Genomic DNA, 19,456 nt, shown 5'->3' with positions numbered 1-19,456 from the left:
TTTGTAATCCATAATGGTTCTTCAATTATTCTGTATCTCCAAATTCTTTATTGTCTGCAAAAAACCTTTGCATGCCTTGAGTGTCTATTATTGTAGTTCTCAGTACCTTATACTCAAAGTTGAGGCCTTCAGGTAAAATCCATCTGTATCGTGTTCCCTTCTCCCTTAGCTTTTCAGTCAATTTCTTAAATTGTCTTCTATGACTTATGTATGACCTTCCTTGGCAGCTCCGTTATTCTTACTCTGCTTTCCTCCACCACCAATGGTTTTTCAAATTGTTGACTTAAAATCCTTCCCACCATATCTCTTGTAGTAAATTTTACTACCACGTCTCTTGATAGCTTGCGCTTTCTCGCAAATTCGGAGTTGACCCTGTAAACATAGTCATACAAATATCCTGTCCCAGCAAGGTCTTCTCTCATATATTCAGCAATGATTGTTGAAATATACTTCTTTAAGTCCTCTTGATCATTTTCAGGCACACCTCTTAGACAAATCATGTTTTCCATTAACTTACAGTCTTGTAGTGTTGCTTTCTCCTGCATTTTCTTAATGGTAGCATCATGGTCTTTAACTTTAATTTATATTTCTTGTGTCTTCTGAGCTGTAGCTTGTGACTCTTTCCTGAGGTCTTCAATCTCTTTTTTGATTTCCATCTTGACTTCTTCTGCATTGGAATTTATTTCCTTAATTAGTTTCTTCTCAGTTCCAGTTGCTAATTCTTTCATCACCTTCAGCAGTCTCGTCTCCATCGCATCCAATTGCTCTTGAACTTTAGCCATTTTTCCTCCTCCCAGGGAACCTGATCTTAATCGTGTAAGCCTTGGTTCCAACTTTTGATCAGATCAACTTTTGATCAGACATCACTGTCCTCCCATAGCACAGAATGGGCTTAGAGGTTGACCTCACCAATCAGCAAACCAATTATATATTCCAATAGATTAGAGAATGCCTTTTCGAGCAACCCCAAAAATCGCTGTCCTCTGAGCTTCCTAGCTCAAGATATTAATTTTTAAAGTTCTAAAAAAATCCAAAATTGCAGCCGCGATTTTTCAAGCCCCTTTTTTCAAAAAAATTTCCTTTTTCAAATAAGCATAATTCAAATTTAAACATATGGTCCAAAATATTCCTTCTTTTTTAAATGATTACTGTTGGTTTTATAAACTTTTAAAGTCCCATTCAGTTTTAAAAATATAAAACCTTTGACCTTCTTTAATGGCTGCCGATATTTCTCTATGATTTCAGGCTCTAGAGATGTCCCCGGAGGTTTAGAAAAGTTCTCTCCTTTCAATGTTCATTTCCTAACTTACTGGCCATGAAGTCTCATTCTCTATGGTTAATAGTCTCTCGATAGTTGGTGCACGTCACTTCCTGCTTCGTCTTGGAGCAGAGCACCTCTGTTAATGACGGGGTATTTTTTTTTCAAAGCCGTAGGTATGTTAAACATCTATTGTTTTCTGCACTTTTCTGCTTATTTTAAATTGCAAAAAATTCAAATTTTTCCCTTTTTACTTCTTCTTAGCTTTATGCTCATACAGTTCTTTCCAGATCGTAAGTATTTAATTTTTAAAACCTTATTTTAGTCCTGTAGTAGATAACAATCTTTACCTTAACGAAGAGACTCTGCCTTGCACTGATCTTTGCTCTTTTCAAATATTATTGTAATCCACAAAAGGTTGAATCTCGATGAGCTTATGTCAATTTAATGACCCAGGAGACCCTTTGTAGACAATGGAATGCAATTCTTCATCGGAGGCTCTTCAAAGCCGAAAAGGAATCTCTCTGGGACTCCACGCCAGCCAAAGTAAACCTCCTCAAAAATCTTCAAGCATGTCATAGACAGTTCCCTCACTGGAAAAGTAGGCGTTGGGATAGCCTTTTATGTCCAGAACAAAGGCTCCTGTCCGCTCCTCTTGGAAGAAGCGTGTCAGCTCTCCATTTTCACAACCCCAGAAGCGAGTACAACCCTTTTTCGATGATGTTTTGATAGCGGCACCCGATGCCAACGAGTTCTGCTGCCCCCTTCGAGAGGTGCTCCGCCATTTCCAGAATGCGGGTCTAAAGGTGAAGCAGAAGTGCTCGCTTGGGGTGCCAAGGGTGGAGTTTCTGGGGTTTGTGGTGGACGCCGCAGGAATTCACCCAATGGCCGACAAGACCAGGGCCCTGGCCCCCACATGCGAGGCGGAGCTACAAAGTTTTTTGGGACTCCTGAACTTTTACCACTCATTCTTGCTCCACAAAGCAGCCCTGGCCAATACCCTACACAGACTCCTAGATAAGGGCGCCCCCTGGGTCTGGGGAGCTGAAGCTGCTGCCTGGGGTTCTGTAACCGCTGGTTCCTTGCTTTGGGCCATGGTCGGCGGAGAGTTGTCTCAAGCCTGCGGAGTTATCTCCCCCGCCCTGTACTGCTCCTCCGCCAGTGAATCTGGCGAGCTCAGCAGGGTTGCTTCTTGCAGCGGCCCCATGCTCTCCCCGTTCCCCATCCCCCCTGGCCCTGCCAGTTCCTCCGGCAGGGTGCGGTGGCAGAGTTGGTCTATGTGTCTGCGTAGGAGCTGCTCCCCTTCTGACGAGACCTTGTATGAGCAGGTTGGAGTGGATACCAGCTCGGGTGCTGTGGCTCACTAGGTCCCGCTCATACAAGGTCGGAAGGGGGGCAGCTCCTCCGCTGACACATAGACCAACTCCACTGCCGCACCCTGCCGGAGGAACCAGCAGGACCAGGGGGAGTGGGGAACAGGAAGAGCATAGGGCTGCTGCAAGAAGCAACCCTGTTGAGTTCACCAGGTTCGCTGGCAGAGGAGCAGTACAGGATGGGGGAGATACCACCGCAGGCATGAGACAATGCTCCTCCGACTGCTGCCCAAAGCAAGGAACCAGCGGTTACAGAACCCCAGGCAGCAGCCCCAGCTCCCCAGATCGAAACTCGGCGGTCACTCAGATAGCAGCAGCTGCCTGCTCATTTGAAAGACTATGTATCTTGAACTGGGGGGTGAGTGTTGTGTCTGGCGTTTGTCCTGGGAAGTACAGCACAGCACACCTGTGGGCGCTGCCTAGAAGGGACGAACGCAGCCCGTCTATGACAATCAGCAGCGGGAAGTTTAACTGGCCAGGATTGGACCTGACTAGAAAGAAGGTTGTTCTGGGAAATGTATATAACAGGGGACCCGGCCCCGCCATGGTGTCTTTGTGATGTACTTGCTAATAAAGCATGTTGCCATCTGAACGTCTCCGACTTCAGTACATTACAGCTATCAAAACTGGAGGAATCAGACAACCAGCTCTCCAACAGGAGCTACACAAAAATTTTCACAGCCTTACTTGAGAGTGCAGAGGTGTGACCTAACTCGCTTTGATTACCTCCTCCACCAAAAGAGAAAAAGCCTGCTATGAACTTACTCAAAGGTATGGGGACTTGGAGGTTCTCTGGGGACCTAATGCTGGAGTAGAATATCTACCATCTTGTAGGAGGGCCTCTGCTTTACTTGTGCATTTTCAAATAAAGAAATACTACTAATATGGCTTAGCTTCAGTGATCTTTCCTCCAAAGGGGACCTATTAACGTAAATGCTGCCCATGGAACTTCTCACTGCTCAAAGACATGCATAACAATAGACATAAATTCACAATATAAATACAGTATACCTGCATACCTCTGGGGAGAATTCGTACACCTGAAGCCGTTAAAACAGACTGGCTCACTTGAAGGGTTGGAGCCTTACCATTTCTGGCATGATTTCATTTCATTTTTATTATTTTTGTTGGCTCTGTTTTAAAAACTTTGATGCAGCAAGCTGTGCCAGATATAAGGTTATGCTTAAGTAAATGCTGCTAGTCTTTAAGTTGCTACTGAGCTTCTGCCTTCAAAGGTGGTGGAATGCGGCGTGCACGTAACACAGACACACCATGCTTTGTACAGAGGCGTGCTAAGCAGTCTTCCGCAGCCGCCGCTCAAGTCATCTGTTTTTGAGCACAACGTCCTCCTAGAGGCGCTGAGGAGGCGGGGGGGGGGGCGTGAAACCTCGCGATAAGGAGGGCGAGCGGCGGCCTCGTTCTCGCGTGACGTATTTGCCAGCCGTTTTCTGCGGTGCCCGGAAGTAGGTAGCGGAGGGACTCCCGGAAAGAAGCAGGCGAGATGCCCGGCATTGCCGCCCCGCAGCGCCAGGAACGGAGTCGTGACCGCGCCGTGGATCCGCCGCCCGCTGATGTGGGTCTCCGCGGGAGGAAGGGGCGGGGGGGGGGGTGGGCCGCTCTCTTGCCTTCGGCGCGGCTTCGCGTGACTCCGCCTCTGGTCTTGAATCTCACTGGATGTTTCTGTAAGGAAATCCCCCTTCTATGCTTTCAAGGTTGGAGGTTTATTCAGACCATTGCAAATAATTTCGACAGAGAGTTTGCTTTGCACGCAGCCTGCGCTTCATTTTTCCACACAACGTTTTTTTAAAGTCAACCCTGCCCTCCACCGCCATCTTCCAGGTCTGAAAGTGCGACGAGTGTGTCCCTTATGAACAGGCCCTTCTTTCAAGTTTCCGTCAGCTCTTATCCAGTCTTCTGTCTCCAGCTTAAAGTTGTCTTCAGTCATAAGTATCTAGTAATTCAGTTTACATTTATTAATATATATGGTAACATACTTAAAGCAAGTAAACTGTCCCCCAAACTGAATTTAATTCTTACTAATCCACACTCTTGTAATCTAAAACAGGGTTCAACAAATCCAGGTGCCTCTTGTTGATTCTCAGTAGAAGTACAAAGTTTGTCTCAGTGAGGCACAGAGAGAGGTGACCTTTTCGTTGTGATGATGACTAGGATTACTCCATGTTTATGTGCTATTACACTTTTGCTATGGCTTTTTAAAAATGACAAAAAACTGAAGGGATTAGGTTTTGTGGTAGCAATAATTAGAAACCATGGTCATTAAAATATAAAACCCTGAAGGCTGAAAAATAATTGTGGATCCTAAATTTTCGAGCTGGTTGAATAAGCCAAAGAAAAATTGTCAGGGCCTGAAGGAAGGTTATTCCCAATACTATCCCTTAATATCAGCTGCTATAAAAAGTCTAAATGGACTGTGTGGGGTTATTGTAAGAAGAAAAATATTAAAGGTGAAGCCAGTTTCAATCATTTGTCATAGAAAACAGCATCTTTCCTTTTTAATTCAACAAACAGTGCTGTTTTTTGTAATTTATTTTTATATTCATTTTAGGAAGAAACTATCACTCTCTATGATGATGCAGCAGCTATTTCTGTATGTTTCCAAAGAATACCAAATCCTAATATTTTTCTAATTTTTGCTGTTTTTCCTAATATTAACTTGGCACTCAGACTGATTTAAATGTAAAAAGTACTGAATTGTGTTGAACTTTAATTATACACTCTTTTCGTGATTTTCTGAGTCTCAAGCAGGTTTCCCCTCAGTTCTGTTTCCTGAGATGCTGAAGCAGAGGTCTTGCACATGCAAAGCATGCCTGCTTTCACTGAGCTGCTGTTCATATCCAAAATATATTGGTCCCTACTGCCTTTGCTTGCTTGGGGGTGACAGGATTTAAACCCATGGCCTGATGGGCTCAAGTTGAAGTAAATAAACCAAAGCATCGGATATATATAGGCAGGCTTCTATTGGCTATAGATAGGATCCCAGGGCATAAACTTTAAGGAAATCGCTGTGGCTCAATCACTGTGCTATACTGGCAGTCTTCATCCTACTTATGTCTTTCCATAAGCTGTGGTAGTGCTGCACATTTATCTTTATATCTGGATTTTCTACCTATTTTGATTCCAGTGTCTCTGTCCTAAACAGGTTTTCTACTTAGATTTATCTATGTTACATTGGTGGTTCAGTTTAGTAATATATGTATCTTAATAGCTTGTTACTCTATGTTGCAGCCTGGAGTTGCATATCAGATCTCAAGAAACCTTGGCTTAACAAGGAAGAATGCTTTTTCTTACACTTTTATCTTGGTATCTTTTTAAAAATCTAATAAACATTAATCATTTCCCTCTGTATTCCCCATAATGTGGCTTCTTTGCTTTTATACCATCATAGGTCTCTTTGAATACTTCTGTCACATAACCCTTTGGGTTCTTATCTGTATGCTCCATTGTGCCCATGTTTTCACCAATCTGCACCCTATGGCAAGCACTCTCTTCTCTTGTTGCATTGTCATTGGTCAGCACAGCTGTCAGCTACCTCCAATAAGGTTTTTATGTGCCTTCATTGTCCTTACAGGCTCGTCTCTGTTCACTGCTACTGGTGAACCTGTAACTTTTTTATATTTCCATTTTCAGCAGGTATATTTGCATGTCCACTTACCAGTTTTTTCTAGTCTCTGTTGGGTTTTCTGCTAATTCTCTTCTTTTTTTCCTTTCTTCCTCCACCCCAGATTTCTCTGACTTTTCACGAATTTGGTGCCTGTAATATATATTGCTCCTAGCAATTCTTCCAAAAAGAGTCTCGCACATATTAGGACTCTTTGATGTTGGCCTGCTGGGCCCAGCTTTAGCAGGATGCTCTGACTTCAAGCAGCTGAGGATCAGTGCAGACCTAGTAATGTGGGTGTTCTCTCACACTCACATTTGATGGGCTTGGGCAGAAGTTAGATTGTCACAAGGAATGGATAGAGACTAGAAGCAGTGGGTATTTGAAATTCTCCACAGAAGATGTGCTGCAGATGACCTGCAAGCTTTGTGTATGCGCGCCTATTTTAGACTGGAAGTTTCTCCATTGGAGAGAAAAATCCTATTTTTAACGTTATAAGAAAAGTACAAAACAGCAGATTCTGATACCTGTGAGCTGCCACAATAGGACAAGAATTCCATCAGTTACCCAAATACTAAGAGGGCACCGAAAAACAGCTGTATTTTCCATGACTCAAATGAGGACCTGGAGAAAATTGACAGGGGCAATTAACAATTAAATGTTTTATCATGGAACATGGGAGGGTGGGGGAACAAACTTCAGGTTTTTGAACTTTCCTATGCAATTTTGACATTCTTTGCTTACAGGAAATGTGAGTGCATCGGGCCTTTCCCATCCCGGCAATTAAAATTCATTCTAAAGGTCTGGTGAGGGCCTGGTAACCTTTATTATGGTTGATTTGAAAGCAGATGTACAAATTCTGGAAAGTAACTGTCCAAGATATATTCATACCCTTCTAATTTAGGGACAACAAATAGGTTTTCTTTTATTTATAAATTATAAAGTTCTTGGCTGCAATCCAGTGTGTATATACTTGAGAGCAAGTCCTACTGAACTCTCTGAAATGTCAGTAAACATGCAGTTGATTGGGCTACCTGCTCTTCCAATTGATTATCTGGACATAACTTGTAAAATAAGATATTGAAAAGTAGCCCTAATTCTGGGGACATGTGGACTCTTATATTAAAAAATAATACCATTGATGCACCTGTCAGGTGCAAGACTGAGTAAATAATGAATTCTACTCCTTGGCTTGAGGTCTGGCTCCAGCAAACCAACTGGGGAATTGAATGCCGGAGTCTGGGTTCTTCACAGAAAGTGTTTTGTTCCCACAGGTTTATAGCAAACGGCTGTAATTGAGAGCAGGGGGTTGTATCTGCTATCATGATGATGCATGGGAAGCATGGTGATTTCACAGTTGTCAAGCCACAAATCATTCTGTGATAAAAGAATAGTTGAGAAAAGTTGATGTCTAGACTGATCTCACTTACAGATCTTTCTTTTATTCCCTCTTGTATCTATGACTTAGTGCCGTATCTAACAGTGCAACATAGAATGCTATTTCTCATGGTTCATATATTTTAAGCTGAAAAATAAATGTATGCATGCTATATTTGATGGAATATGAATTTATTCTGTACTCAGATATGTGTACCAGACATTGGGTCCTTATTTAGTGAATCATGTCTGCAGTATCCTTTCCAGTGTGCTTTTTAGCACTCAGTATTGTATTATCACCCCTTAAAATCTGACCATGCTCTAGTGATGACCGCCAAATCACCTCTGCATACATGATTGTAGGTGTTTTCCCCCCATTTAACTGTAAAAGTGTCAAGGCTGCTGGCACAATAACTTTCCTCTCTCTTTTTAGGACTACGCAAAGGAAAGATATGGCGTATTGCCGATGATACAGTCTCAGGAGAAACCAGGTCAGTTTCAAAATTCTGAAAAGCCCACAGAAGCTTGTTGGGTTGTAAGTACTATGATACGCAAGACAGCACCAGTTATTGCATCAGTTTGTATATAAAGTATATAAAGATACCGTTTCTGGCACCAGAGCCAGTCTGAGAAAGAAGTAAGAGATTGTTCGCTTCAGGCTCATGGTTTGCCAACGAATTCTGACATATGAGAGAAATTTGGTTCTTTGACTCTTGCTTTAGACAAGAGAAGAAGGCCTGGCACATATCAGGGTGAAAATTAGAGAGGCATCTCTCTTTTTAATACTTAAGAAGAATAACTAGTTCACCAGTTAGTGCTGCTTATTTCTCTCTGTGTTCTCAGACCAGCAACTTCAATCCATAACCTTTTATAAATCATGGTTTTTTCATGCTTATGACAAATGAAGCTTTACAGAACCATACTTCTACTCCTGTTTTTCAAATGTGCTCCAAATATTGTTCTATCTATATCCTAGCCACACAGCTATAGCTACTGATCGTTTGTGGGTCTTTCATATCCCTCTTGTATATCAGGTTAAGTGAGTAATCTCAGGCTTACATGGTAATCTAAATTTTTTTAAAAATCTATTATAATAAATAAATGTTACCAGTAAAAATGTGAAGGCCTGGAAAATTTCAGGAACAATATTGTCCCTCCGAGGCCTTCCCCTCCCTCTAAAAATGATATTTTTTTACTTCCTTCCTGATACTATGAAAATTGTCTTTTTGATGTGACAAGAATTCAGCTCAGCTGGTTCTTGGCACAAGTCTAACATTGTTTGGCAAAACAAGCTGTGAAAGCTCTGATTCCATTTGCTACTACATACCATGTAGACTCTATATGGAAGTCAGATGTTTTTAGATACTTGGGGTGATGGACAGGTTAAACCCAGATATGTTATCTTCCTCTTTCACCTCAATTCCTAATCGCACTAACCTGAAATGTTACCGAACCTGCCCAATGTCTTAGTCAAACTGGCAACAGATTTAGGTTCCTGCATCATAAACATCAGCATAGAATAGCAGTTTTGTGTCTGTTCATAAAGCTTAATTTCTTGAATATTATGTTGTTGTACTGCTAGTTCCAATATTTCAATCGCCAAATTGAATAGCAGAGTAGAAAGAAAACATCCCTGTCTTGCTTCCCATGCAACCAACAATAGGAAGAGTAATTGCCATTACTAATTTTCGTAGCTCTGGGGAATTTATATAACATATTGACCCATTTGCAAAATGACCTTCACAAGCCAAAAGCTATCAAAACTTCCTGTAACTATAACCAGTCCTATGAAGTGCTTTTTCAGCATCAATGAAATAAAGCACAGTGTCTTTCTGATTTTACTTAATCAGATTAGAAAGTCATCTTATTTTTCATATCATCAATCTTTCTTTCAAAAAGCCTGTTCAGTCAATTCCAGTATAGCTACCTAAAATCCAGTTTAAGTGTTTGACAGTACTTTTGTTGAACTCTTATAACCACTATATAAGAACATAAGAGAAGCCATGTTGGATCAGGCCAATGGTTAATCCAGTCCAACACTCTGTATCACACAGTGGCCACACAAAAAAACCCCAAGTGCCATCAGGAGGTCCACAAGTGGGGCTAGAAGTTCTTCCGCTGCCCCCCCCCCCAAGTACCAAGAATACAGAGCATCACTGCCCCAGACAGAGAGTTCCAACAATACGCTGTGGCTAATAACCACTGATGGACCTCTGCTCCATATGTTTATCCAATATCCTCTTGAATATATGTCAGTAGGTGACATCTTGGGGGTTTCCCCCTTCCTTCACTATTAAAGTTATATTAGCATCTGCTTAGGCTTCTGAAGAAATTCTTGTATTTTGTATATATGCATAAATCTTCTCCAGGCATGGAATTATATCATCCAGTGAGTTTTGTAAAACTCCTTTGTAGGACCATCAGGACTCAGATATTTACATCTTTTTAGATTCCTTATTGCTTCTTTGGTCTCCATTTTGGAGACTGGTTTATCTAAAACAAGAGTGTCGAACACAAGGCTCAAATCTGGCCCCCAAGCAACTTCCTTCTCCTGCTTTCATTTCTAGGGTTGATGCAGCCACACAATAGCTTTCTTTTCCCAGTTCCATCAGTAGCTCTTTGCTTTCTGTTTCCCACCTCTTGCCTCCCTTCCCCCCCCCCCTCAGAGAGAGAGAGCTTCTACTTCCTTCTCCAGGGCTGCTGCTCCTCTTTTGGGAAGGAGAGAGAGGAGGGGGAAACCAAATTTGGAGTATCATCAAGGCAGTTTAAGACCAATAATGTTTTATTCCAGGTATTAGCTTTGGGGTGCAAGCACACTTCTTGGATGGGAGGGAGGGTGGATGGATTCTTTCGACAAGCACCATGCACATTAAGGAAATTATTTTGGCTTACTTTGGAAAGTTTTTTAAAAATTTAAAAAATTGGATTTCTTTGTTCCTATCTGGATTTATATTCTTTCAAAAAGACCCTGATTAAGAATTAGAGTACTTGGATCGGTCCTTATATTTTTGAATGTGAAGTGATTTCAGATGCCAAGTGATAATAGCACACATTGGTAATGAGTAAGGAAAACTAGCTTTCAATTCAGTCCAGGAGGTACATTGTCTTGAGCTTCATTATCAATTGCAATTCAGCAGTTTTTATAATCTTCTGAAATTCTTTTGTAAGGGTACTGCTACTCTTAGGTCAGCAACTGAATATTGTGGTTTTTGATGTCAAAGTTAGATCCATTTATTCTTTGCATCCTCCTGGGCTGAGTCCACCTGGATGGAAATGAGACCTAGATTTCCTGTCTCATTACCAATACTGGTATCTCCATGCCTACTACCCCTTTGTATATCACACCTAATCCAATCAAGCCTGCTGTTGTCATTCACCTGCTATTGTCATTTGACATCTGAAATCACCTTCATAAAGTTTATACCTCCAGTATCTCATCTTACGTTTTATGGCATGCATGGCACAGCCCAACAAAGTGACATTTATGTCAGATCCGCTAAGACATAAACTTGTTCTGTTATTAATTTTGGAATTGTGATATTTCTCGTAAATGCTCTTTCCTTCCCTATTTCTGGTCTATATAGTTACATAAAGATTTTCAAAAAAAGTATTTGTTCAGTAATTGTTTTAGCCTGGGTTGTTATTAGCATCTTTAATCTTCAATTTTTTCTCACTTAACTGTGCTAAAGTTTCTCTCATTTATTGCCGTATTCAGAAATTGCTTAGTGCTAACAACCTTGCTGTTAAATGAGATTCTTATAACTTCAATTCATCGTTTACTAAACCCCATTCATATTTATCATTATCCATCCTGGTTAGTTTAAGTCTGTTCTCCTTTAAGGTCATTAACAATTTCCTTCCCCTGTTTGTCTCTTTGTTAAAAAATTGATTGTTTGAGATTGAAGACAAAACTCTTCTGATGTTCCTCCTCTTTTCAGTAAAAGAAAGAGAGAAAAATTGAGTATCATCAAGGCAGTTTAAGACCAACAATGTTTTATTCCAGGTATTAGCTTTGGTGTACAAGCGCACTTCTTGGATGGGAGGAAGTTATTTTAAATGAATCCAAAACCATATATCCAAACTCCTGTGTAACATTTATCTGGAAAAAGGAATTAATCTCCACATTTAATATCTTAATTAACTCTTTGTTTAATTTCCACTGCTCTGCTGATATAACTAATATATCTGCATTTACCATAGGATCTTTACTGTCTCTGTTTAAAATTTCTGAAGATACAAACAGTTTGAGAATATGTGTTTTTTCATGAAAAAGTATCTTCTTGTGCTAAAAGTCTGTATCTATGTAGATCTAACATTTCTTTTAGCCACTCTGCCTAAATATATCTGTGTCTTTCTTCCCTTTTCACTCAGAAGAACTGACTTCTGCTAACATTTTCCTGCCTGGTTGCTACGAGCTGCTTCTTTTTCCCCATGAATAAACATGGAGGTGGGAAAAAATGGTGCTGGATGAACAGTCTCATAAAGCTTCTGTGTTGTTTTAGCTTTCAGAATGTATTTGCTGAACCAGGTTTTATCTGCTCTGGATTACTGGATTATTGGAATAACTGGATAAGCAACTATTTGCAAACCTGCTCTAGCTATAGGAGTAATTTATAGAAAGTAGGCCTATGACCTAAAATTCATAATATAGGTTTTTTGTGAGAAGACACATTGTGTGGGTGAGCTGGGAATGGCTTATGTATGTATGCCCTTTGTGGTATACAGTGTACTGCATTTGCAAAATGGAGCCTTGAAGTAAAAATGTGTAAAAAAGTGGTTGTTTTCAGAGAGTGAAAGAAAGCAGAGATGGAAGCATGTGAGAAGAAAATGACACTTTTTTATAAGTGAAGGGAAAGTAGCAAAAAATGATGTGATATAATGATGCTGTAGTTGAGAGGCCTGAAAATATTATTTTACCTGATATGGTGGATTGCACAAAATAGAAAACTAGGTTTTTGTCCTTGGAGCAAAACCCAACCCAACAAAAAAACCCAACACGAAGTCCTAATATTAAGCCATCTGTTAACATTTTATATTGTTAGTTTAGTAACATTATATGTAATGTTAGTTGAAAATGTTACTTCAACTGATTGGCAAAAGAAAGCTTTAGCAGTTGTTGGCTTTTTATATTAACAGTGCAGTATTTAAATATAATAATTTGGGCTGAGTCAAAGTGACGTTTACCTAAATGTGTTTGCATCTGCTTTTAAGAACATAAGAGAAGCCATGTTGAATCAGATCATTGGCCCATGCAGTCCAACACTCTGTGTCATACAGTGGCCAAAAAACCCAAGTGCCATCAGGAGGTCCACCAGCGGGGCCAGGACACTAGAAGCCCTCCCACTGTGCCCCTCCACCAAGAATGCAGAGCATCGCTGCCCCAGACAGAGTTCCAATGATAAACTGTGGCTGATAGCCACTGATGGACCTCTGCTCCTTCTGCTTATCCAATCCCCTCTTGAAGCTGTCTATGCTTGTAGTTGCCACTACCTCCTATAGCAGTGAATTCCATGTTAACCACCCTTTGGGTGAAGAAGTACTTCCTTTTATCAGTTCTAACCCAACTGCTCAGCAATTTCATTGAATGTCCACGAGTTCTCATATTGTGTGAAAGGAAGAAAAGTACTTCTTTCTCTACCTTCTCTATCCCATTCATAATCTTGTAAACCTCTATCATGTCACCTCTTAGTCGACGTTTCTCCGAGCTAAAGAGCCCGAAGCGTTTTAACCTTCCTTCATAGGGAGTGTTCCAACCCTTTAATCATTCTAGTTGCCCTTTTCTGCACTTTTTCCAGTGCTATAATATCTTCTTTGAGGTGCAGTGACCAGAATTGTACACAGTATTCCAAATGAGGCCGCACCATCGATTTATACAGGGGCATTATGATACTGACTGATTTATTTTCAGTTCCCTTCCTAATAATTCCCAGCATGGCATTGGCCTTTTTTATTGCAATCACACACTGTCTTGACATTTTCAGTGAGTTATCTACCACAACCCCAAGATCTCTATCTTGGTCAGTCTCTGCCAGTTCACACCCCATCAACTTGTATTTATAGCTAGGATTTTTGGCCCCAGTGTGTATTACTTTGCACTTGGCCATGTTGAACCTCATTTGCCACGCTGATGCCCACTCGCCCAGTCTCAACAGATCCCTTTGAAGTGCCTCACAATCCTCTCTGGTTCTCACCACCCTGAACAATTTAATGTCGTCTGCAAACTTAGCCACTTCACTGCTTTCTCCCATCTCCTAATCATTAATGAACAAGTTAAAGAGCATGGGACCCAGTACTGAGCCCTGCGGCACCCCACTGCTTACCATCCTCCGCTGAGAAAATGGCCCATTTATACTCGCTCCCTATTTCCTATTAATAAGCCAGTTTTTGATCCACAAGAGAACTTGTCCTTTTACCCCATGATTCTCGAGCTTACTAAAGAGCCTTTGATGAAGAACTTTATCAAAAGCTTTCTGGAAGTCAAGGTAAACAACATCTCTTGGGTCCACTGTGTCCACATGTTTGTTCACCCCCTCAAAGAACTCTTAACAGGTTAGTGAGACAAGATCTTCCCTTACAGAACCCATGCTGAGTCTTCCTCAATAACTTGTGTTCATCAATGTGTCTGCTCATTCTCTCTTTGATAATGGTTTCCACCAACTTTCCTGGTATTGAAGTCAGGCTGACTGGCCTGTAATTTCCCAGATCTCCTCTGGAACCCTTTTTAAACATGGGGGTGACATTTGCTACCTTCCGGTCCTCAGGAACGGAGGCAGATTTCAATGAAAGATTACATATTTTTGGAACTTTTTGTCCTGTTGATATCCCCCTGGTTGACTGCATTGTGTGTTATTATTGTTAAGTTGTACGTGGGTTTGTTTCATATTATATAGAAAAATTATAGATCCATAAATAATATGTAAATATCACTTTATTTTTAATTTTTAAAAATTATTATTAAGAATATATAAATAACAATTATCATTGGGTTTGGGAAAAGTTTTAAAGAATTCAGCAGGAATGCCATCTTTCCCTGGAGTCTTCTGTTTTTTTTAATTCTTTGATGACATCTAGAACTTCCATAAATATCATTTTCTATTAGGGTTGCCAGGTCCAATTCAAGAAATATCTGGGGACTTTGGGGGTGGAGCCAGGAGCATGGTTGTGACAAGCATAATTGAACTCCAAAGGGAGTTCTGGCCATCGCATTTAAAGGGACCACACAACTTTTAAATGCCTTCCCTCATAGAATTGGACCCCCTGATCCCTTTTGAAACTTAGAGGGTGTTTTGAGGAGATGCATCGGATGCTATGCTGCAAATTTGGTGCCTATACCTCGAAAAACAGCCTCCCAAGAGCCCCAGATACCCACAGATGAGTTCTCAATTATACCCTATGGGAATTGTTCTCCATAGGGAGTGTCAAGCATCTTGTTTCTTTGTTAGTATGCCTGTATTGTTAACTGTGATTCATTCTACTGTGTTGCACGTCAGAACCTCTTCCTTAGTTCTCACTAGTAGCAAATGCAGGAATGTCCTCTTTGAAGATAAGGCCTTCTGGTATGCTTTCCCAGGCGCAGACCTGGACCCAGGATGTTGCTAAACCGCAAGAATAGATAAAGTAGCCAGTGTGTGAATTTCACACACCTGAGTAGGAATTCCTAAGCTATCTTTGATGTACCCCTTAAAGCTAGCATTCTAGAGTTAAACTGTATCACTTCCAATCTGGAGCCTACTAGAGCACAATGGATTATCAATAAACCAACACTTTGTTTCAAAATCAACTGCCGGTTATTTTGAGATCTGATGCTTGAAAGGGAATAATGGAGTGCCCAGCAGACATTTCCCTCCCACCCACCCTGCTTTTTGATGACCCTGAAGTGGGGGAAGGGCCTCCAAACTGGGGGAGCCCCTGCCCCAACCTGGGGATTGGCAACCCTATTTTCTATAGAATCTAAATATTTGCATACATGTCATTTATTGGCTAATTTTTTTTTTACATGGTAATTTTGGTATTATGCTTAACATTTATTTCCTGGCATAGTGTTACAGGATGCGAGCTGAGTAGTCCTCAGATTCCACCCCTCTCAGCCCCACCCACACAGGGAGTCTGTTGTGGGGGGAGAAGATATAGGAGATTGTAAGCCACTCTGAGTCTCTGATTCAGAGGAAGGGCAGGGTATAAATCTGCAGTCGTTTTCTTCATGTTGTTCCATAGAATCTTAAGCACTTTGATTGCAGAAAGTTAGAAAGAGAAGGCAATCTTTCTTCTTTATGGGAAATAAATGGTTGCTGTAACAATGTTTTTTGTTTTAATATACTGAACAGAATTATAGAAAGACACTTGGAATTTTTCAGATGGAATTTTCCTGATATCTTTATATCCTTTTAAGAAGCTTAAATGAATTTGTAGAAGTTGCTTCCAACTGCCATTTCATCTCAGTGTATAGTTACAACAGTAGAGTAGCTATGAAGATAGACACCACTGTGAAATGAGTTAGAAAAGTATGAAGTGTCCTGTGTAACAGAAGTACAACTTTGAGTCAAAATAACTGAAACATAGCATAAGTATTCACATGACAAATTAAGCTGCACAAAAATTTACAATCTCTAATAATTTAACCAAGTGAGCTTGTGAAATCATTTTGTGCAGTGCAATCCTATTACCTGTACACAAAAGCCCTCCTCAGTAGTTCAGTATTGCATAGTTTGCGGCAAGCCAGGCGAGTAGGAGGTTTCCTTACTTCCCTGGGCAAACTGTTTCACAAGACAGGAGCACAACTAAGAGAGCACATGTTCAGCCAGTTGTTGACTGTGCCCATTTGCAGGTTGGCACCTGCAGAAGCCCTAACAAAGACCAGTTTAGTGTATTATGTTCTTGGATAGATACGCAGCTAAGAAGTTTTAACATCACCAAATGTGTGGAACAAAAATGAAAAATAGTTTGATACAAATATTCACTTTTCTAGCAGTAGTGAAGCTCTGCAGGGTTTTTTTTAAGGCTGACAAGGTTATGGTATAATGTCACAAAATTCCCCTTCAAGAAATATATCTATGCAGTTTTTAAAATGATTAGTTTCTTCTTCTCATTACTGTCTGGGGAATCTATTTTGGCATTTCAATGTATGGAATGTTATGCTTTTCATCTTGCACTTTGTTAAATATCTTATGCAAGGGGACGATACACTTGACAGTAAATTCCTCTTGTTTTGAAGAAGTTCAGAAGTTATGAATTTCCTTCTTCATTTACCTTCCATACAAAATTTAAACTGAAAATCGTCTTTCGTAGAGCCAGTTTGGTGTAGTGGTTAAGTGCAGAGACTCTTATCTGGGAGAACCGGGTTTGATTCCCCACTCCTCCACTTGCACCTGCTGGAATGGCCTTGGGACAGCCATAGTTCTTCTAGAAATTGTCCTTGAAAGGGCAGCTGCTGTAAGAGCTCTCTCAGCTCCACCTACTTCACAGGGTGTCTGTTGTGGTGGAGAAGTTAAAGGCGATTGTGACCACTCTGAGATTCAGAGTATAGGGCGGGATATAAATCCAATATCTTCCTTCTATATTTGCAAATATTAATGCAGGTTATAAACACACCTTCGCAAGAAATCTTCCACAAATCTAGCTTTCCATGTAAACATGAACAAGATCTGTAGTATATCTTCTGCTCAATTGCAATTATTAGTGTTTCCTCCTATTTGATGAGTGTAATGAAATAGCTTCATGCATTTTATATAGACCGAGTCCTGGTTCGAATAAAGGACTTGACAGAAGAGAAGGCTGATGAAGTTCTTTGGGTTCGTGGCAGGATTCATACAAGCAGAGCAAAAGGTAAGATGTTTGAACTGGACTGTGTATGCATGGGTTCTAGGCCAGGAGGGGGGTGGGTTTCACCAGTCAAAAGATACAAGCACCCTCCTTATCATGTTACCTTCAATAGCTACTCTTGATGATTTGCAGTCCACATCCCACACACAAGAGCACTGCAAGAATTGCTTTCAAGTGAGCATCCCCTCCTGCACTGTTAAGCAGAAAGTTGAACTGTTTGTTTGTATGCAGATTGGCTGATGAGAAGTGCTCCAGGTCCTAGTTAACATTTAAGGTTGACCATGTTAGGGTGGAATTGTCTTTGGCAAGAAGATGGACTGAAGGGGAGGTATCAGGTAATAGCATATGAACATTTCCTAGCAGCAGAATTGCTCATGGATAAATGCCCTCTCTCTGCTTCTTGATATGGCATCTGATGGGAAGTTACTCAAGGGGAGAATCTCCCAACATGCCATTTCAAGTATTAGTCATGGACATTTGCTAGTGAGTAGGCTTTCTCCCACATAGGTGAACAGAATATTATTTTATTTTGTAAGCATTCAGGCAATCCAGTTTGACTCTTTTTAAAATGTAATTTATTTTTGTGGAAAGGTACTTAAGTAAATCAGAATTTTAAAACCTTTTGTTGCTGATCAAGACATCCATAATAAACTACTTGCATGTTTTATAATCCCTATGTCTGTCTCTTTTATATGCTTACTGTCTGGGATTGCTCTGAGGTTTTTCATGAGTTTTTAAATGCCTTTAAAGTACCATTTAGAAATAAAATTGAAACCGTGAAACCATGCAGAAGCTTCAGTCATCAGGCACTCCAGAATTTCTTTACTCACCCAGAATAATCAGATATTGCATCATGTGTTCTAAAAGAAATAGAAAACTCTGGAACAAATTGTGCTTTCATGATATGAACTAAATATTTCAGTTCATTTGTTTAAAAAATGGGGAATTGCTTTTACAGTGGCCTCAAAGAAACCTGCTCTCTGAGCTTTGAGCTCTGTGGCTTGACTCATTCCTACAGAGCCACCTGTCAGTCATTTTTCTTCACTGTGGATGCTCAGGTTCTCTGGGAGATCAGTTTCCAGTGCACAGACTTAAGCAAGTTTTGACCTCTTCAGGTGACATCAAAGTCTGACAGCTGTTCTGTTGATTTGAACTTTACTTGCCTCACAGGCACACTGGTTTTCTCTGGAGCACCTAAAAAAATTCTTGGAATAAAATGATAACAATCTGAGAAACTGTGCTCCGTGTCAAAATTGTTGTCGCTTTAATGCAATTGACTGTAATACTTTTATATGGGAGGGGTACTTTGCAGTTTGGGAGAAAAAAGGCACTAAATCTTTTGACTGATTCAATTCGTATTTAATTTTAGCTTTATCTTGTTGTAGTCTGAGTTAGAAAGTTATGGCTGAATAGGATTATATATATATATATTTAACAAGCTTTGTGAATCTCCAAAATCAGATACATGAAAGTTGACAGTCATATGGATGTGGTTGTCAGCATTCATCTGAAACATTAGGTAATGATCTAATTTTCAAAATTCATGAAATACATTTGGGATTGTCATCATTGAGATGAGTTGTTAATAAAATGTTGAACTTTCAGTGTAATTTATATTTTCTATTAAGATGTCTTGTTGTTTAGATTTAATCATTACTCCTTAATACATATAGTTTGTGCTTTGAAGAGTACAACACTTTGTATTGGTATTTTTTCAGGGTGTTGTTTCTTTTCTTTTCGTTTTTTAAAGATGTGTTAACTGTAAAAATGCATTTGGGACTTTATCTGTGAAATGATACATGTCACTTGTGGACTGCTAGAAGGACAAAGAGGAGGGAGGAAGAGTAATCAAGAATTAAAATGAAGAACATACTTGAAAAATAGCCTTGTCAGCTTTGAGGAGAAAATCAAGTTCTTTACTTTTTGTGTGATGAATTAGTGTCAGAACAATGTGGAATGAATTGCAGCTCAGGCAGCTGTCAGGATCTCAAGCCAAGGAACCACACAGTC

At 40.3% G+C, this 19,456-nt stretch overlaps 1 protein-coding gene across 1 annotated transcript in view; it reads left to right on the top strand.

Moving 5' to 3' along the window:
- Positions 1-4,028: 4,028 nt before the first annotated feature.
- The window catches only part of DARS1 (aspartyl-tRNA synthetase 1), a 103,664-nt gene continuing 88,236 nt past the window's right edge, over positions 4,029-19,456 (top strand). The window contains exons 1-3 of the mRNA XM_060256967.1: positions 4,029-4,204; positions 8,061-8,118; positions 17,357-17,449. Of these exons, the coding sequence (XP_060112950.1) occupies positions 4,133-4,204; positions 8,061-8,118; positions 17,357-17,449 (223 nt within the window). The 5' untranslated portion in view covers positions 4,029-4,132. The remainder of the gene's footprint in view (positions 4,205-8,060; positions 8,119-17,356; positions 17,450-19,456) is intronic.

This window comes from Heteronotia binoei, chromosome 16 (assembly GCF_032191835.1).
Source record: "Heteronotia binoei isolate CCM8104 ecotype False Entrance Well chromosome 16, APGP_CSIRO_Hbin_v1, whole genome shotgun sequence".
NCBI lineage: Eukaryota > Metazoa > Chordata > Lepidosauria > Squamata > Gekkonidae > Heteronotia > Heteronotia binoei.
This window is presented reverse-complemented; position numbering and strand designations above follow the sequence as displayed.